This window comes from Dromiciops gliroides, chromosome 3 (assembly GCF_019393635.1).
Source record: "Dromiciops gliroides isolate mDroGli1 chromosome 3, mDroGli1.pri, whole genome shotgun sequence".
Classification (NCBI taxonomy): Eukaryota; Metazoa; Chordata; class Mammalia; order Microbiotheria; family Microbiotheriidae; genus Dromiciops; species Dromiciops gliroides.
The window spans coordinates 227,870,368-227,888,661 of NC_057863.1; the positions used below are offsets into that span (position 1 = coordinate 227,870,368).

General features: G+C 38.5%; 1 protein-coding gene across 4 annotated transcripts in view; it reads right to left on the minus strand.

Moving 5' to 3' along the window:
- TBL1X (transducin beta like 1 X-linked) overlaps positions 1 to 18,294 on the minus strand; it is a 379,125-nt gene that overhangs the window by 20,350 nt on the left and 340,481 nt on the right. For all 4 annotated transcript variants that reach the window (XM_043992597.1, XM_043992599.1, XM_043992596.1 and 1 more), the window contains 6 exons: positions 16,275 to 16,407; positions 14,655 to 14,796; positions 13,767 to 13,830; positions 13,545 to 13,642; positions 10,507 to 10,567; positions 1,643 to 1,764 (listed from right to left, as the gene is read on the minus strand). In XM_043992597.1, the coding sequence (XP_043848532.1) occupies positions 1,643 to 1,764; positions 10,507 to 10,567; positions 13,545 to 13,642; positions 13,767 to 13,830; positions 14,655 to 14,796; positions 16,275 to 16,407 (620 nt within the window). The remainder of the gene's footprint in view (positions 1 to 1,642; positions 1,765 to 10,506; positions 10,568 to 13,544; positions 13,643 to 13,766; positions 13,831 to 14,654; positions 14,797 to 16,274; positions 16,408 to 18,294) is intronic.

Here is an 18,294-nt window from a genome sequence, read left to right on the forward strand (position 1 = left end):
GCAGTTTAGAGGTGGAAGAAAGATAAGCAGATGCTGAAAAAAATGGATACATCACAGTTAAATGGGCAACCAAAAAACTTTGTATTTTGTCATGTTTACTATTAAGTATCTGGAGCTTTGTAGGTAAAAAGCAAAAATTAACTTATTAAAACTTATGAAAAAACTTTTAAAAGTAGCCGGTCAGTATATGCATTTGTGCCCTGCTATCTAATGTCTGACTTCAGTCTAATCACCTTGCCTGTACCACCCTTCCCAAGTACAGAAAGATGGATGGTTAGATCAACAGTATACATTAAGACATTAAGGGGCAGCTAGATGGCGCAGTGGATAGAGCACAGGCCCTGGAGTCAGGACGACCTGAGTTCAAATCCGGCCTCAGATACTTAACACTTACTAGCTGTGTGACCCTGGGCAAGTTACTTAACCCCAACTGCCTCACTTAAAAAAAAAAAAAAGACATTAAGTACTTAACTATGTGCTAGCAAAAAACTAACACATTTGTTGTTGTTCAGTAAAGTCTGATTCTTCATGGACCCATTTGAAATTTTCTTGGTAAAGATACTGGAATGGCTTGCTATTTCCTTCTCTAGCTCATTTTTACAGATGAGGAAACTGAAGCAAACAGGGTTAAGTGACTTGCCCAGGGTCATATAGCCAGTAAGTGTCTGAGGCCAGATTTAAACTCATGAAGGGTGATTTTTCCTGATTCCAAATTCAGTGCTCTCTACCCACTCTGCTACCTAGCTGCCTAGTACCAACAAATATTTGCTCATATTTGAAGTCTTTGCTCTCAAGGATGTTAAATTTTAAAAGGGGGAAGATCACATGCAACAGGAACTGGAAAGAAGAGAGGTTTATCTTATGGGAAGTATGATTTAGAAATGGTGACGGGGAATTCTGGGGCAAGGGGAAGTGAAAGTTAACCTACTGGAGGTCAGGCTGGTTTCCAAGGGCAGAGTCCTTAGGTTCTGGGCAGTTGGGTGGGTGGGAAGGACAGGGATGAGGATGATGACTGGAGTGTACAGTAGCATGATATGCAGTGGCAGCTTGGTTCTTGCAAAATATGGTAAAATCTCTTCATATTAATTCACCCCTGTGCCCTCTAAGTATATTCCTTTCAGCTGCCTTAATACTGAGAAAGATCTTATGAGCTATGAGTATTATCTTTCTGTAGGAATGCAAACAGTTTAATCTTTAAATATCCCTCATAATTTCTTTTTCCTATTTACCTTTTTATGCTTCTCTAGGGTCTTGTATTTGAAAGTCAAATTTTCTAAAATCTCACCTATATCTCACCAAGGGTGATTCCAAGGTTCCAATGGGAGGAGGGATGAGGAGGAAGGGGAAGATGAGGATAACGGTCAGAGTACAGGCTAGTTCACTGAGTGGTCTATTTCTGCTTCTCTCTGATACCTGATGTCTGAACTCAATCTAACCACTGTCTGTACAACTCTCATCAGGCACAAACAGCTTCAGGCATAGGCTTTTTTTTTTAAAGACTTGAAAAGCATCTATAGGGCTTGCCCTCTACCCTTAACCCCTCTTTTAAGTGATAGAAACATCACTGGTTTAAAATAAAAGCTCTCGAATCCCAAGACATTTTCACCAAACGCAAATCCCACAATTCAGATGGTTCACTTACTGTGTGTCCTTGGAAGGTTTTGACTGGGCGATCACAGCCAAGTCGGCATACATGAATACACATGTCTGTGCTGCAGGATGCAAACGTAGTGTTGTTTTGCCAATCTACATCCAGGGCAGGGGCTACAAAGCATGAACAACAGGGAGGAATGGAGAGAAGTCACATTAGCCATCATGGATGGGCACTGTCCCCACCAGCCTTCCTCTATGAGGCCGTGTCTGTTCCCAGTGTATTAAATTTGAAGCTGTTTATTACAAAGGGAAATTTAAAACAAAGAAGTGAGAACCAGAGATACTAAAGATATGGGAGCTCACAGAAATCAATGGAGCGTGCAGAGGAGCTCTCGTTCAGAGAAATGCAAGTTCAGGCAACCCATTCTATATCGAGTTTCAGATATTCACTGGGCCAACCCCACACTACTCCCCTAGTGAGGGCATTTTGTTTTTATCTGACCCACAATTTTTCAAGGCGAAGAAGGCTGGGTAATTGTCACGTGGCTGCACATTATTGATTCTAGATATTTTATTCCTGGTGCTTAGTAAACTATAGTATTCTTTCCTTTTTCCCTTCTTTCAGAAGTAGGGGGAAAGACTGGCAAGGTGGATGACAGCCTCAGGGTAGGGGCAGCTTTAACTGTGGAATGAGTGAGGAAAGAGGAGGAAAAGATAAGACTAAGAAGAAAGAGAAAGGGGAATATTTGCAGCTGTAACACATCAAACTACCATTTATATATGACCCTCTTTCTCTTGAATTTTTTTTGGTGCTGTTTAGTTGTTTTTAGTCATGTCTGACTCTTCATAACCCCACCTGGGGTTTTCTTGGCAAAGATACTGGAGACATTTTCTATTACCTTCTCCATCTGATTTTACAGATGAGGAAACTGGGCAAATAGGGTTAAGAAACTTGCCCAGGAGCACACAGCTTGTAAGTGTCCGAGGCCCTATCTGAACTCAGGAAGATAAGTCTTCTTGACTCCAGGTCAGATACTCTATCCACCGTAGCACCTAACTACCCTTGAATAATTTTAATGCCCTCCCATCTCTATCTTCATAATGGGTAATCTAGACTTCTTCTACTTTAAGGGGACCTCTCCATCATTCCCACTTAAGGCAGAGGGCCTTCTCTGTTCAGTTGGTAGTCTTTATCAAATTTAACTAATTTAGAGAACATGAAAGATATACAACACTTCAACTTGGTCCTCGTTGTTAACTAAAGGAAAGAACAGGTATAGGAATTCATATTTTTTCTTGGACCCCATTAAAAGAGATTTAGTTAGGGGCAGCTAGGTGGCGCAGTGGATAGAGCACCAGCCCTGGAGTCAGGAGGACATGAGTTCAAATCCGGCCTCAGACACTTGACACTTACTAGCGGTATGACCCTAGGCAAGTCATTTAACCCCAATTGCCTCAGCAAAAAAAAAAAAAAAAAAGAGATTTAGAGATTTAGTTACCCAGTCACCAAAAGTCCTTCAATATGTGGAAAAATCCCCAATATATCAAGCATTTTGGTCCATCATCAGAATACTCCTTCAGTATACTCCAAATGGGAGGAACACTGCTTTTAGAAGACAACTGTATAAGAGGCTAACTGGTGGCCCTGGAGTCAGGAGGACCTGAGTTCAAATCTGTACTCAGACTCTTACTAGCTGTGACCCTAGGCAAGTCACTTAACCCCATTGCCTCAAAAAAAAAAAAAAGAAAGAAAGAAAGAAAAGAAAAGAAAAAGACAACTGTATAAAGGCACCTATGTGACCTGGGGAAAAGGAGAGGAACTTGGAGAACTCTTCAACTCCTCTTCTAGAACATGGAAAAGTTTGTTAGTTCAATTGATTGTTACTTTGGAAGCAACAAAAGTCTGGTCTTTACAAGGACACGCTTAAAGATTGAGAAATTTGAACTGAGAAAGCCCCCAATGGCTTTCTGGTTGTATGAAGTCCAGGTCCTAGATAACAGAGTACTCTGAATGGACATCTGAGATAGGACACATAAGCGAAGTTCCCCCCAAAGGGGCGATGACAATATACAATTTCAGAATCTGTTGAAGGCAAGGCCTAATTATTTTAGTTTTCTTATGTTTTTTTCCAGTTGTCCTTTCAATGACATAAGGAATAGATTGTTGAGAGGGGTTTTCTCTGTTACATTGTGTGAGCAATAAGGAACTCAAAGAAATGAGCTCAGAAGCCATTCAATCCAAACCCTTTATTTTACAGATAAGTAAACTGAGGCCCTGAGAGTAAGCCTTCCTCAAGGTCACACAGGTGGCAAAGGCAGGGTATGACCCAGGTTCTCTGACTTTTCTACTGTCCCTCTGAGAACAAGAATTACCCTTCACAGCCTAATGAGACATCCAGAATAGGAATTTAGTAGAAGATAACATAACTTAGGAGTTAAGAAAGCTCTGGCTTCCTCACTCAGTACCATAAAGCGTACCTTCTTATTTACCAGGGGCCGGTGACAGAAGAGGCTTTGGAGTTAGAAAGAATAATTCAGGTTTCATATCTAGAACTAGGGAGCTCCACTAAAAACCAGTTATTCCTGGCTAGGCCAGGATTTCTAACAGGGGAGAGCAGATCCGGGTAGAGGGGTAGGGGAGGTGGGGATGGAATGTCAGGGGTAAAGAACAGCAATCAGGTGGGTTTGGATGAACCACAGAGTGCACAAGGGAGTGATAATGTATAATAATGCAGGAAAGGTAAGATGAAGCCAGGGGGCAGGGGGCAGTTTCATTTTGATTTTTATAAATACCCAGTGTCCAATAGAGCTTCCAGCACAGGGCTAACACTTAATAAATGCCTGTTGAACTAAATTATCCCATTCTTAGTGCTCTGTCTTCCTCAGTAAGATTTTTGCTTATGATGCCTCAATGATATATCATCATGTGCTTTTTTTTCAGATAATGTCCAAATGATTTCTTCTATTTCATAAGTCATGAAATTTGAAACATAAAGAGGTCATCATTATCACTTTGCCCATGGGATGCATGGCACTGTACGAAGTCCTATGGAAATCACTTGGGTCTATTGTACATGACCTTATTATTAGTCTAGTGCTTTGGTTAATGACTGCTAAGCATCCGGAAATCAGACAGTGATATATAGCTATGCTAAGGAATAATGAAGTGGTTTGCTTGTGGGGGGAGGGGAGGGAGGAGGGGAAGAAAGACATCACAAGGTTGCTTAGAAACATACAACCAGAGGCTAACTAATTTACCCAAGGTTAAACAGTGAGTCAGCACCAGAGACAGAAAGATAATTCAGGTTTTCCTGTGTTCTAACGAGAAGATTTCTCTTCCTCATTTCTCCCACTATTCTTTAAATAATGGGCTGAACCCTTCTGCTATCTATCTCCCATACAATGGCTGGGATGCTATTAACTTCAATGTACGACTTCATGCCCAAGGGAAAGATACTGTGTGGGCAGAGCTGGCTGAATGTCAAGAAAGGCTTTTTAAAAAATGATATAAATCACAAGAGCAAAAGTTCTTTCTTTTTTTAATACTCCCAGCAGTGTGTTTAACCATGGCACAACTATTCTTGGAGTATTTCCCACGTGTACCCAGAGGAATGAAAGAAATAATCAGTTCTGTCAGAATGCTGATCAGTTAGCCATAGGACAATGTCTACAGATGATTCTCATTTATAACAAAATAATGAATTCCAGGGGGCAAGTTCTGTATTTGGGTCTCTGTATTAATACACTGGAAAATGTGAAGGCTTGACATGAAGGTTTAGGGGATGATCACCAAGGACCTAGCATCAAAATCAGTGTCGTTGTTCCCCAGAATTCCAGGAATGAGGATTCTGTAATTAGGAGTTGCTTCCTTTTTTCTGTCTTGGCTCTTTGCTAGGGGTGGGTCCTGATCCTACCCGCCTCTGATGGCACTGAAGCTGTCATCTATGAATCCTGCAGGTTCTCAGCCACAGTTGCTCAAAGAGCCATTTGTTCCTGAAGATGTATAGCAGAGATTCAGGGTGGAGAGTTGGGGGAAGATCCAAGCTCAGCATATACACATATGCTTATGCCAATAGGTACTCCTTGGACCAGAAAATCTCCCTATTCTGCAGGGAACTGGTCCTATGTCATTTTTAGGGTATAGCACTTAATACAGCCTTACTAATAATGAGAAGGCTTAATAAATACTGCTGCACTCCCTAATAACAATGGAGGGAGTTCCTTGATTCCTCATAGCATCTAAGTGCTTGATGAATGGAAATATACTTTCTCACCCCATCCAATTAAGTGACTAACCCCCCAAAAGGAATTTTTGCTCTTATATTTTCACAGCTCCCTAGCCCACTGGATAAAACAAATGAGTCATCCATTAGGACCTGGGGAAATTTCTAATCAATTGTAGGGCCATGGGGCACAGTAGAAAGAGTGCCAGATTTAGGGTGATTCATTTGCTACTATATGTAGCATTTATCAATAAATCCACAAGCATTTCTTAAGCAACTGATATCTGGCAGACACTGTGCTAAACACCAGAAATACAAAGATAAAAACAGAATAGTCCTGCCCACCCCACCCCCTTCCAGGCCTCAAGGAGATTACAGTCTGTAGAAGAAAATAACATGAACTCATATAAACGAATACAAAATATATTACATATATGCATATACAGAGTAAATTTAAGTACTCTACATATATAGAATATTATATATATATACTTTAGCATACACATATGTGCATATATAGCATGTATGAATGTATGTATGAAGGGATGGATGGATGGATGATAAATAGAAGGTAATTTGGGGCAGGGACAGAGGTACTATCAGCGGGGCAGGATCAGGAAAGACCTTATGTAGGGGGTAGCCTCTGAACTGTCCTCTGAAGGAGGCTGGGAATTCTAAGAGGCAAGATGGAGTACATGCCTTAGTATGAAGAAACACCTCAAAAGTCACCTAGTCCAACTCTGTCATTTTAAAGATGGGGAAACTGAGGCTCAAGAGGGCAAATGAATTGCCTAAGATCACATAGCTAGTAAACATCAGAGGTAGAATTTGAACCCAGGTCCTCTGGTTCCAGAATCAATACTATTTTCCCTGTAATAGGTTGAATCAGGAAAACCTGAGTTCAAAAATGCTAGATATATGAAGATGTCCAAGTTGCTTAATCTTTCTAAGTCTCATTTTCCCTATCTTTAAAATGGAGATAATAATACTTATATTACTTACTGTATATGGTTACTGTGTGGAGCAAGTAACATAATAAAGTACTCTGTTAACTTGAGCTATACCGTTATTATGAATATACATATCTATTTGCAATCATAATTATAAATATATCCCCCTGACAAAATAGTTCTAAGCCAAAAGCTCCAACAGAGAGAAACTAGAGGATTATTCATCTTGTACACAAGTTGGATGACACTCTCCTCCCTGAAGACCAGAGAATACATTTAGGGATCACTACATTTTGCTGAAAGACTTCGAACAAATTATTAACGAGCATGCTAAAGGGAACACAATGGTCCGGACTTTGACAGCAAGTCTAGAAAATAGCAAGAGTAATGTTTGCAGGGCTGCAAATGGATTTCTAACCAGATACATAAGAACTTCTGGCACCCTGAGACTGTAAATCTTTCATCAGGCCCGTCACTATAACAGAGAACATGATTGTTTTTAGAATTATGCCAAACAAACAAACAAAAGAAATCCAGGAGGAATGGTAGTTTTGTCTTCATCTTTACTTTGGCTCTGTCAGTCAATAGGACAGATCAGAAGTGCCTAGAACACAAGTATAATAGTAAAATACATAGAAAAAAATTTGTAATTGGGAAACATACTTTTAGGAGGAGAGTATTGGCTTGTTATGTTCAATATCTGCTCCTTCATGACCTACTTTGTTTTTAATCTCCTATGTGTCTGATTGTTCCCTCCTGGTCACCTCTGCTGGATCATCATCTCTGTCACATCCTGTAAATGTGGGTATCTCAAGGCTCTGTCTTTTCTCTATACTTTCTACCTTGGTGGTCCCACCAGCTCCAACTGGTTCAATTATCATCTTTATATATAATTATAAACAGATGATTATCTCTTCTACAGACTGAACATAGGACAGACACTGTCTCATCTTTATTTATTTATTCAGAATGTCCTCCATATTTAAAAAGCTCGCCTCTGCCTCTTACGACTTCCTGACCTTCTTTCAGAATTCAACTCAAACATCACCTTCTGTAGAATCCATTCTTGTACATGCCCTCTCCTTAGAGTCTTCTCTTCAAAATTTATTTCCCATTTACTTTGGTGGTGTTTTTTTGGGGGGCTTCCCCCATTTACTTTGGTTTTTGTTTTTGTTTTTTAAGCGCAATGAGGGTTAAGTGACTTGCTCAGGGTCACACAGCTAGTAAGTGTCAAGTGTCTGAGGCCGGATTTGAACTCAGGTCCTCCTGAATCCAGGGCCGGCCCCCATTTACTTTGCATGAAACTTCCACATACCTATTTGGTCTCCCCTTTATTACAATGTAAGTTCTTGGAGGGAGTTTTTTCTTTAACTCTCTGACCATTAGCAAAATGTCAGGTACACAGTGAGCACTCAGTAAATGCTTTCTGAATGTTGATTGATCGCAGACCCTCTAGAATAATTACGTTTGATTGGGTAAAAGCAATACTAATGAATATGGATTCCAATGTATTAGAGACATTATATGGAGTTTCCCACAAAACCTCTTTCCAGAACAACAATGTTTTTCCATGCTTTTCCCTGAGGCAAATGTGCTCTTGCTTTTGAAGTGATTTTACCAGGTATCACAGGTGTGAAATCATACATTCCAATTAGTATTCATTCAGCTCTCTCTAATAAGAGACCAGAGCAAAAATTCCACTGCCAGAACAAAAACTATTGGGAATGAATCAGCTAAGACCTTGGGGTGGGGGTGCGCTTGGAGAGACTTGGCAAACCCCTTTTGTTCAGCTGTTCCAGAACTGGAATTCTCTGCCCTGCTGGCTTCTAACTATGACTTAGAGATCAAAAGGGGACCCGTTTCACTGCATTCTTGGCTTCAGTTCTTTGTATATTAGCTGGTGGCTAGAGTGATGAGTATGGAGTCAGAAAGACCCGAGTTCAAATCACACCATGGGTACTTCCCAGTTGTGTGACCCTGGACAAGCCATTTAACCTCTGTCAATGGTAACATGAGGATAATGGGACCTACCCTGTAGGGTTGTGGTGAGGATCACCTGAGATAATATTTGTAAAAGTGCCTGGTATAGGCACTAGGAGACTTATTCCCTTCTCATCCCTTCCTAGCCCAGTCTGTTTGTCGAAGGAACAAAGCTCTGTCTATTTCTATACTTGCCCACCAGAGTACTGGCTTTTGGAAGATAACTTTCTCCAACTCCCTTCTTTTACTAATGAGAAACCTCATTTTCTGCTCAGATTTCTTGTTCTTGACTCCTGAGGGCAAGGCCAAGTGAGGGCCTCTGTTCTGGATTTGTTGTTGTTCTGTCATTTTAGTTGCATCCGACTCTTCATGATCCTATTTGGGGTTTTCTTGGCAAAGATACTAGAGTGGTCTGCCATTTCCTTTTCTAGCTCATTTTTACAGTTGAAGAAACAGAGGCAAGCAAGGTTAAGTGACTTGCCCTGGGTCACACAGCTAGTAAGTGTCTGAGACTGCATTTGAACTCAGGTCTTTCTGCCACCTAGCTCCCCTCTGTTCTGAATAAACTGGGTCATCCATCTGAATATTCATTTCCAACTCTCTTGTCTAACTGATAGATTAGGTTTGGCATGGCAAGAAAAGCTATGAAAGCTTCTAGTCCCATTCTGAAACCTGCTCCTGGGCTAAATCTTATTACACCATGGCCTACCGAACCTTAAAGTCTCTGTCCCTTCATCACACAAACATGGGCAAACAATTTCATAAAAATTCACCTCCCACAGACTGAAACTTCTTTAAGACCATATCCCATCTCATCCCACCCCACCCCACCCAGCAGAATCTGATTTCTGGGCAGAAACCTGGTATATCCAGTAAGCCCTTCATATGACTGAGGATCTGTCCGGCAGAATTTGCGAGAGACTGGAAATCTATTCTTCTGTGATTTCAATTATAGCATCAAAAGTACATACATAAGGCTCTAGTTAAAAGTGCCTCCAAATTGTGGTAATGGTGTGTGGTCTTCTCAGGAACTCTTCTTTGTATTCTGTACTGATTCTCTCGAAATTAAAATTCTCAGAGTTAAGTCTTTAACATGCAGTTAGCCTAATAAAATTACCCCACAGTGATATCTGAAAATGTTCTTATTTAGGCATTCCATCACCCTAATTTATTAAAAGCCACTTAGGAGTCCCTTTAAAATTCAGCAGTGAGTCTTTTGGGAAGAAAAACAAATTCTTTTCAAGGACGCTCACTGCCCAAGGGAAAGGAAGGTATATTGTCTTCTGTCACCTTTACAACATTTTGGCCTAACACAATGCTAAGGGAAGCTTTATCAGTCCACCTCTTAGCTAAAGGGTCACCCACAGAAACAGGATAGCTTAAAAAAAGGTGGGGGCAAAATGAAAGTTAGGGATTTGGACAACTTAAATCCTTAAGACCCCAAGATGCCTCCCATATTGCTTCATGCAATTCAAACATTAAAGAAAGCCACATTATGATTGTGGTTGAGTGCAGATCAATGGTAACTAATCCCCTTTCAGAACAACACATACTTTTTTATGTGGATGGTTGACCCTTTGTCCACCTGGAGCAGGTAGTGAGTTTAGGGCACACATGCTCAGAAAACCTTTAGAGCAAACGTTAACATGACATGAATTTCAGTTCCTGCCCCACTCCCCTCCCCTCTTCACCTCAGTGTTGATAGCTACTCTCAAGATCATTTCTTAAACTATTTTTGGGTACCAGAAAATGATAATTACCTGAATGAAAAGGAAATTGCTGCTTAGCTTCTCCTGTATGGGCATCCCAAATTATTGTTGTCTGTGCTCCGGAAACAAAAGAAGAAGTTAGTTATTTCGCTCCTTTGAAAGTTATTTCTAGAAAAAACATGTCTGCTAAAAGGAAACAGCACATTTTAAATCATCTTCTCAGGTAAAAACTACAGATTTATATCTTGTTGCCTGGGATTTAAAAAAAAAGATAACATCAAAACCCAGTAATTTTTACTTGTTCTTCTCACCAGGTAAAAACAAAGTGCAATTTAAAAGATTTATCTGGCATCTGACCAAGTCTAGAAATGGACAATTCTGATATTCTTCTTGCCTGCAAATTTTCACTGCACTAACTGACAGTGCTAAATTACAATAAAGCAGTTGCATTATGCTATGGTTAGGGAAAGGTATCTTACTAACTGCCTGTTTCTGCTAAAATAATTTTTAAAAAAAGACAGAACTCAGGTGTTTTTGGAAAACAATGTCAATTGCAGTCCTTTAATTCACTTAGAAGGGAAAGCTGGGAAAGTCTAACTGGAATTAACTCTCAATTAGTTGAAATTTTGATTTCCTAGCATTTCCTCCTCAATCTCCCAGTCATATAACAAAACTTGTTATTTAGCAAGACTGTGGGAAAATTTTTATTGATTGGTGGCTGGAGAAGACATTCAGAAATTTGTTTTAAGGTAGTTTACAAATACAGGGTTGGAGTTGGACTAATTAACAGAATTTTTTTTTTGCCACTGAAACACTGTTCTTTTAACTTGATATTCAACTAGATAAATATAAGGAGATTATTAAATCTTTTAGACCTTGATTTTTAATGTAGTTGAAATTTACTAGTCAATGAATTCTTTTTTTTTTTAATTTTTTTTAGTGAGGCAATTGGGGTTAAGTGACTTGCCCAGGGTCACACAGCTAGTAAGTGTTAAGTTTCTGAGGCCGGATTTGAACTCAGGTACTCCTGAATCCAGGGCCGGTGCTTTATCCACTGCGCCACCTAGCTGCCCCTCAATGAATTCTTAAAGTTGGGGATGGACAAAGAAAACTTTTTTGAAGGGGGTTTGCAATTTTCAAATATTCTGAAAAATATTGTTAGGACTAAGTCCTAGCTTAGTCATCAAACTATAAAATACACTGGGAAAGTCAGCAAGGTACCTCTGTACATTGCAATTCTCCCCAAATAGTGTTCTTTTCTGAATTGTTACTATTATACCATTTATTTAATTACTGCTATCCTCCATTAAGCTGTAGCATTATAGTGTAATAAGTCTACCAAAGTGAATATTTATTTGCCGAAGTAATGCACAATGGAGATTTTATCTCATTATAATTGTAGTAATGGGTAATAATTTAATCATCAAGTAGAAAAATTTAGGTATCTCCATTTATTCCTCTGTAGAAAGGAGTTGAAGACAAATGAGAAAGTTTATTATTATGAGTTATATTGTTCAGGAAAAATTTAGGTAAAATATTTATGGTTAAGGTAAAAGTGAATTCTAATTTGGACATATAAATCCATAAAATCAAACTTAGAGGTATGCTTTTTTTTTTTTAAGTGAGGCAATTGGGGTTAAGTGACTTGCCTAGGGTCACACAGCTAGTAACTGTTAAGTGTCTGAGGTCGGATTTGAACTCAGGTACTCCAGACTCCAGGGCCAGTGCTCTATCCACTGCACTGCGCCACCTAGCTGCCCCCAGACGTATGCTTTTGTATTAAGAACTGAAGGGAAAAATCTTATTACTCAAACACTCAGAACTTGGGATACAGCATATTCACGTCACAATCATACACACTGATTTTCCTTTTATGTTTTCATCCTCCAAGGTAGGATGTGTCTAATGCATTCTATATAACATTTACCAGTAGGGTTATCCATATATGGAAGCTTAGTAAATATTATTTGATGATAATAGTAACATTCCTAGAGATCAATTTTGTTATATAGTATATTATTTTTCAAAACTTGAATGCTAAAATAGTAAAAAAGAAACCAGCAACTCAGAAGACTTTTCCAACTGTTTGAAAATTATTATAAGAATATAATTGTGGCATTATAATTATATAATGAATAATAATTAATAATTGTCATGATCACTGGGCATACAAGTAGATAAAAACATTAAATACTTTTGAGTATAGGTACAAATTTATATGAATATTCACTTGGTTTGCTTTTAATGTTTCTTTTCCAGAAGAACCACGACTTGAGGACAAATATGCCAAAACAATGTATTGAAGAATTGCATTTTCTATGAATGACATCCAGCCCTGACCTAATGATACTGGACAAATATGGCAATTATATTCAGTGTCCAGAAGAACTTAGTCACAAATCTGACCAGTGGACAGAGTAGCCAGCACCCATATAAGTCTACAAATATTGTGACACTGGGGGGAAGGGTATAATCTGTGGTCTTTGCCACAAACCCTCAAATCTTGAAAATTGCCTATAGCCACTGCAAATCCTAGTTTTTGGTTCACTATATTTTTAATGAACAAATATATAATTAAATCAACAGATCTTTCTAAGGAAATAGAGGCTTAGGTAATAATAGCACAGATGTATGAATGATTTAAATGTAAATTTAAAACAACTATTAACATTTGAGTTTTGAGATCACGGATATAAAAGGATCCATGATTTTATTAAACTAGGGGGGAAAAAAGATTAGATGGTTGGTGGAAAAGCATTTTTTGTTGTTGAAATAATCTACTGGGTAAAAGTTATGAAGGGTCCAATTCAGTTATTTTCACTCTCCTTCCAGGCACTGTGTACCTCAAACTGGGAAGTTGTTCAAAATTCATCATATGGAATGCATTTATTCAACCTCTTAGGAGTAATCTAATCTCTTTTCTACTTGATGAGATCAAGACCCACAACAATAAATGAACCCCAAATTCTTTTGATGTCTTTGGACAGGTAAAATGGGAAATTTTAGAATTCAAAGAAATCATTCTATTGCCAAGAGTTCACAAATCAGTACACTTACTGATCAAAGGGTTATATTTTTCTAATACTCACTTTATCAACACCAGCACTCAAAATGTAATTCCCCTTTTTGTTCCATTTTAAAGCAAAGATGGGACCTTTATGTTGACCTAAGGTGCTTGCCAGGTTACCTGTTATATAAAAACAAACAAACAAAATGCTGAGTATACAACATTAGCATGATCACCCAATCAAAATAAAGGATGTCCCACTATCTTTTACCTTAATCATTCATATGACTGCTATCCAACTTACCATCTTCTGTCCATATTCTTGCAAAACCATCATATGAACCTGTAGCCAACAGTGTTCCATCACTCTGGAGAGCAAAAAGAAAAGCAAAAAAAAAAAAGATTTTAGGAAAGAAGAGTTAATGAGAACATGCCTTATCAACCCCAGTACACATTTTAAAGTAAGAATTAAAGTTAAGCGTCAGATCATCAAATTTGATTACTTTGGACACTGGCGCCTAACGAAAATATAAGCCACACAGGAACACTGCTGAGCAATAAAAAATCATTTGTAGCATTCTAAATTTTATGCTGCCTAAGATGTATACTGTGTTTCTAATTAATGACTTCATTTAAAATAGGCAGGACAGAATGTTATAAAAACAACTCTTGACAACTCAAACAGATGTGGTTTTTCTTAGCCTCCCTCAAGTAAAGGCAATAATGTTAATATTGGATATAATTCATAGATTGGATGAATACGGAATTTATCATGAAATGTGGAATATGTGAAAACACTTAAAAGCACCTGAGGGGGGCAGGGATGGAGGGAGGGCAGGGAAAGAATATCAATACTTGAACAAGGAGAAAATCATGGAAGAACAGCATATGCCACATGCATAACTCGCAAACAAATACATATATAAATCTTTTGCTAATGAAAAATTGTTTCTTCATCTAAATATAAAAACTTGATATCAGTTGCAAAACTATTTGTTACGGTTTGACCTGGGCCAAGCTGTCTCATAAGGAGGCTTACTTCCAGAACCATCAGATCAATTTTTTTTAAAGTATAGAGTCATAACTGAATCACATTGGGAAAGATGTGGATAAGAAATTTTCGCCAATAATTGTCCAAATCTCTATAAAGGCTGCTCTTTCAGGGCAGTTAAATGATCTTTATGGTACTTACATTCCAGTCCAATGAAGTGACATCTTTATTACTAGGGACATCATGTCCTCCTTCTCGTATACAATGCCTCAAAACTAGCTGGGTAGAACCACCATTACTGTTTTCATTAAGATTCCATATCCTTGCAGTTGAGTCTCCAGACCTACAAAATGAAAATGCATTCACAATTAGCTGCTAGCCTTGGGGAAAGGAATATTGGTGGACAGCATCAAACAATGCAACAATATATTGACAGTGGGTGCTTTTTGAGCTGTCACTTCTCTAAATCTTACTCCTTTGATTTATAGGGTTTTTTCTTTGTCTTCCATATAAGGCTTTCTGATATATAAGTTTTATATACTAATTTTGAATGTTAGCACTATATATATATATTTTTTTAATTTTTTTTTTTAGTGAGGCAATTGGGGTTAAGTGACTTGCCCAGGGTCACACAGCTAGTAAGTGTTAAGTGTCTGAGGCTGGATTTGAACTCAGGTACTCCAGACTCCAGGGCCGGTGCTCTATCCACTGTGCCACCTAGCTGCCCCAGCACTATATTTTTAATTTGTGTTTTGTTTTTGCTTTTTTTTTTTTGTGGGGCAATGAGGGTTTGCCCAGGGTCAAACAGCTAGTAAGTGTCAAGTGTCTGAGGCCGGATTTGAACTCAGGTCCTCCTGAATCCAGGGCTGGTGCTTTATCTACTGCACCACCTAGCTGCCTCCAGCACTTTATTCATTCATTCATTCATTAATCAATCAATCAATTAATTAATGGGGCAATGGGGGTTAAGTGACTTGCCCAGGATCACACAGCTAGTAAGTGTCAAGTGTCTGAGGCCGGATTTGAACTCAGGTCCTCCTGAATCCAGGGCTGGTGCTTAATCCACTGTACCACCTAGCCGGCCCACTATAGTTTTTAAAAAGAAAATCTTGCCTCAGGTAAGATGCTGTGAGTTCATTCTGAAACTAAAGTGTTCTGATTTTGGTGATAGCTCCCTTTTTCAGTGGGACACAAAAGTGAAAAGAACATGGAAGTCCCACTGGCAGATGGTCTGCCTGAACTTTATGAAGTCTGACCACAACTTGGGGAAACATGCTGATCTACAATCAGTCTCCCTGGGCTTTAGCTTAATGGGTTCATATTTGGTAGAAATGTTAATAAGTATATTTCTGACATGTCATATAGAGATACTTATTCACCTACCTAAAGGCAGCTGTACATTAGTAGAGGCATTAATGTTTAAAGAATGTAGAAATCTTTGAAGAAAGCATAAAAAAAGTGACTTATTTTAAAGTCTGGCTTCTAGAGGTAGTTACTTTCTATTCCCTTCTGGATGCAAGGTCTATTTTTTTCTTTCTCTTGTAACTTTTTCTATTATAAAGAGATATAGAACTTTCTCCTTCATGTTACCAAAAATTTGAGACATCTGGAACTAAGCAGATGAGATTATACTCTAGAAGTAAACACTTCCTAAAAGGCAATGGTTTGGATTTTAGTTTGTAAACCAAATGGCTTTGTAATAAGAGACCCACTCCAGGGCTTTGACATCAAAATGTAGTTATCGTACAATCTGGGCATACCCTACGTCTACAGGGGATGCTCAAGTATGAGAGATATATAAAGCTTCTGTCATGGCCTTACCCAGATGCTAGGAGATCACTGACAGGATTCCAGGCACAAATGAACACCTCAGATTCATGGCCCCTAAGGACTGTTGCTTTGTTGGGTGGAATTTCAACATCACCATCAATTTCCATTGGTTTTGAATGATTATCTGTAGTAAAAGATATTTTTAAAAATAGTAACTTTAAACAATATAACCAAACCTAGTCACTATGAGGCTGTAGTTAGGCCCCGTAAGATCAGATTCAACGTTGGAATGAAATGAGGCACTCACATCACCGACAAATTAACAAGGAGTTATATTAATGCAGCAAGGGTATTCAACAAGGATACAAAGGCACTTCCTCCCAGCACCCCCCCTTTCATCTCCATATGGAAATGCATCTGGTCAGCAGGGCAGGTTATGATGACTTGTGTGGTCTTTAGACATCCAATAAGTTGGAAGGGTTTTGACACTACATGGATAGGACTCTTTATATCCTCAGGGGAATAGAAAATTAGCATCAAGTGAGGCAGGGGTCAATTAAATCCTAAAGAAAGTTGTTTTTTTTTGTTTTTGTTTTTTGCCTACTAGAAAAAATTAATCTGTTGAAGGGAAATGGGGGAACTTTGGTTCCGTCGCATAACATCCATACCCTCATGATGTGATAAGGATCTTCTGGAGGACTTTCAATGATTTAAATGTTTTCAGAGATTTTACTGGACAACCTTTCTGCCATAGGCAATACGAAGGGGAAAAGAAAAAAGGGGAAAATAGCATTTCCTACTTTTCCAAATGTGACCATAAAGAAAAAGAAAAGAAATGTGGAGGATGAAAGCCAGAAATCTTAGCCTTTTGCTCCCCTTTCATAAGTACCAAGTCTCAGATCTCAACAATCTGGTCCATAGAGTAGGAAATGCCACATCTGGGAAGTTTACAACGCTTTTCCTAATGCAAAATGGAAAGGCTGAGCTAGCTAATGATCTGGAGTAACACCTGGAATATCAGGAACATTTCTGATAATGAAGGCATGCACTTGCTAGGCATGTACAGAACGTGAATACAATGTAAGACTTTTCTACTATCTCGGTCAGTTTTACTGCAATATTTAAAAAAACATCTTTTATTCTTTTTGTTTGTTTTAATAAGGTTTGTATCTCTATACGTGTAGATGCCTGTATATAGATGATATATAATTTTTTTTAAAGAAATGCATCATTCTCCTTTTCTTGGAGAAGAGGGGAACCAGAGTTGTGGAATATTACATATACTTTCAGAAATGGTCAATATATAGTTGGTTTTATTCACTTTTTTGTTGTTATTTTGATAAAAGGCTTATCAGGTTGGGGTTGGGGGAAGGGGCATAGGAAGGGGAGAACATATCCAAAAATTACTGTGATGTAACAATCAGCATCAATAAATCTTGGAGAGGAAATCGATATGACAAAGTTTACTCAATTCTTGCCCTGATTTGATCTTCCCTAATTTATTTGGATTGTTTGGACTGTTGATGGAATGTTTCATTTAACTTAGTACAAAACATCTACTCTGCCTGGTGGAAGGTGTTAAGAAGATTAATGAAGGGCTCTTTCTAGCTCTGATGGATTTTGTGGCTGGCTGTTACTAGGGCAGAGCCAACTTTGACTCTAGCAGAGTGAGAGCATAGAGTACAAGTTCATAAAGATTCAGTGAGTTGCCTTCAAGTCCCTAGTAAAATCATCTATCTCTGGATTTCTTAATCTGTTGCACCAAACCACCGCTTCTTAAATTAATTCACACATTAAGATATTTATTTCTGTAAGCATCCCTTGTGTTAAAGGTCACAAGGAGATGAAAAGGTATTGTTAATACGTGCCTTATTTTAGCGAATATGGTATGGTACAATAAGCACTGGACTTGGGACAACAGAGATATGGGTTAGAATCCTACCTCCAACAAATATTTAACCTTAAGATGGGAATAATATCTGCAATATTTATTCGACAGTTGTGTTGTTTACATGTTTCAGTTGTGTCTGACCCAGTTTGGAGTTTTCTTGGCAAATATACTGGGGTCGTT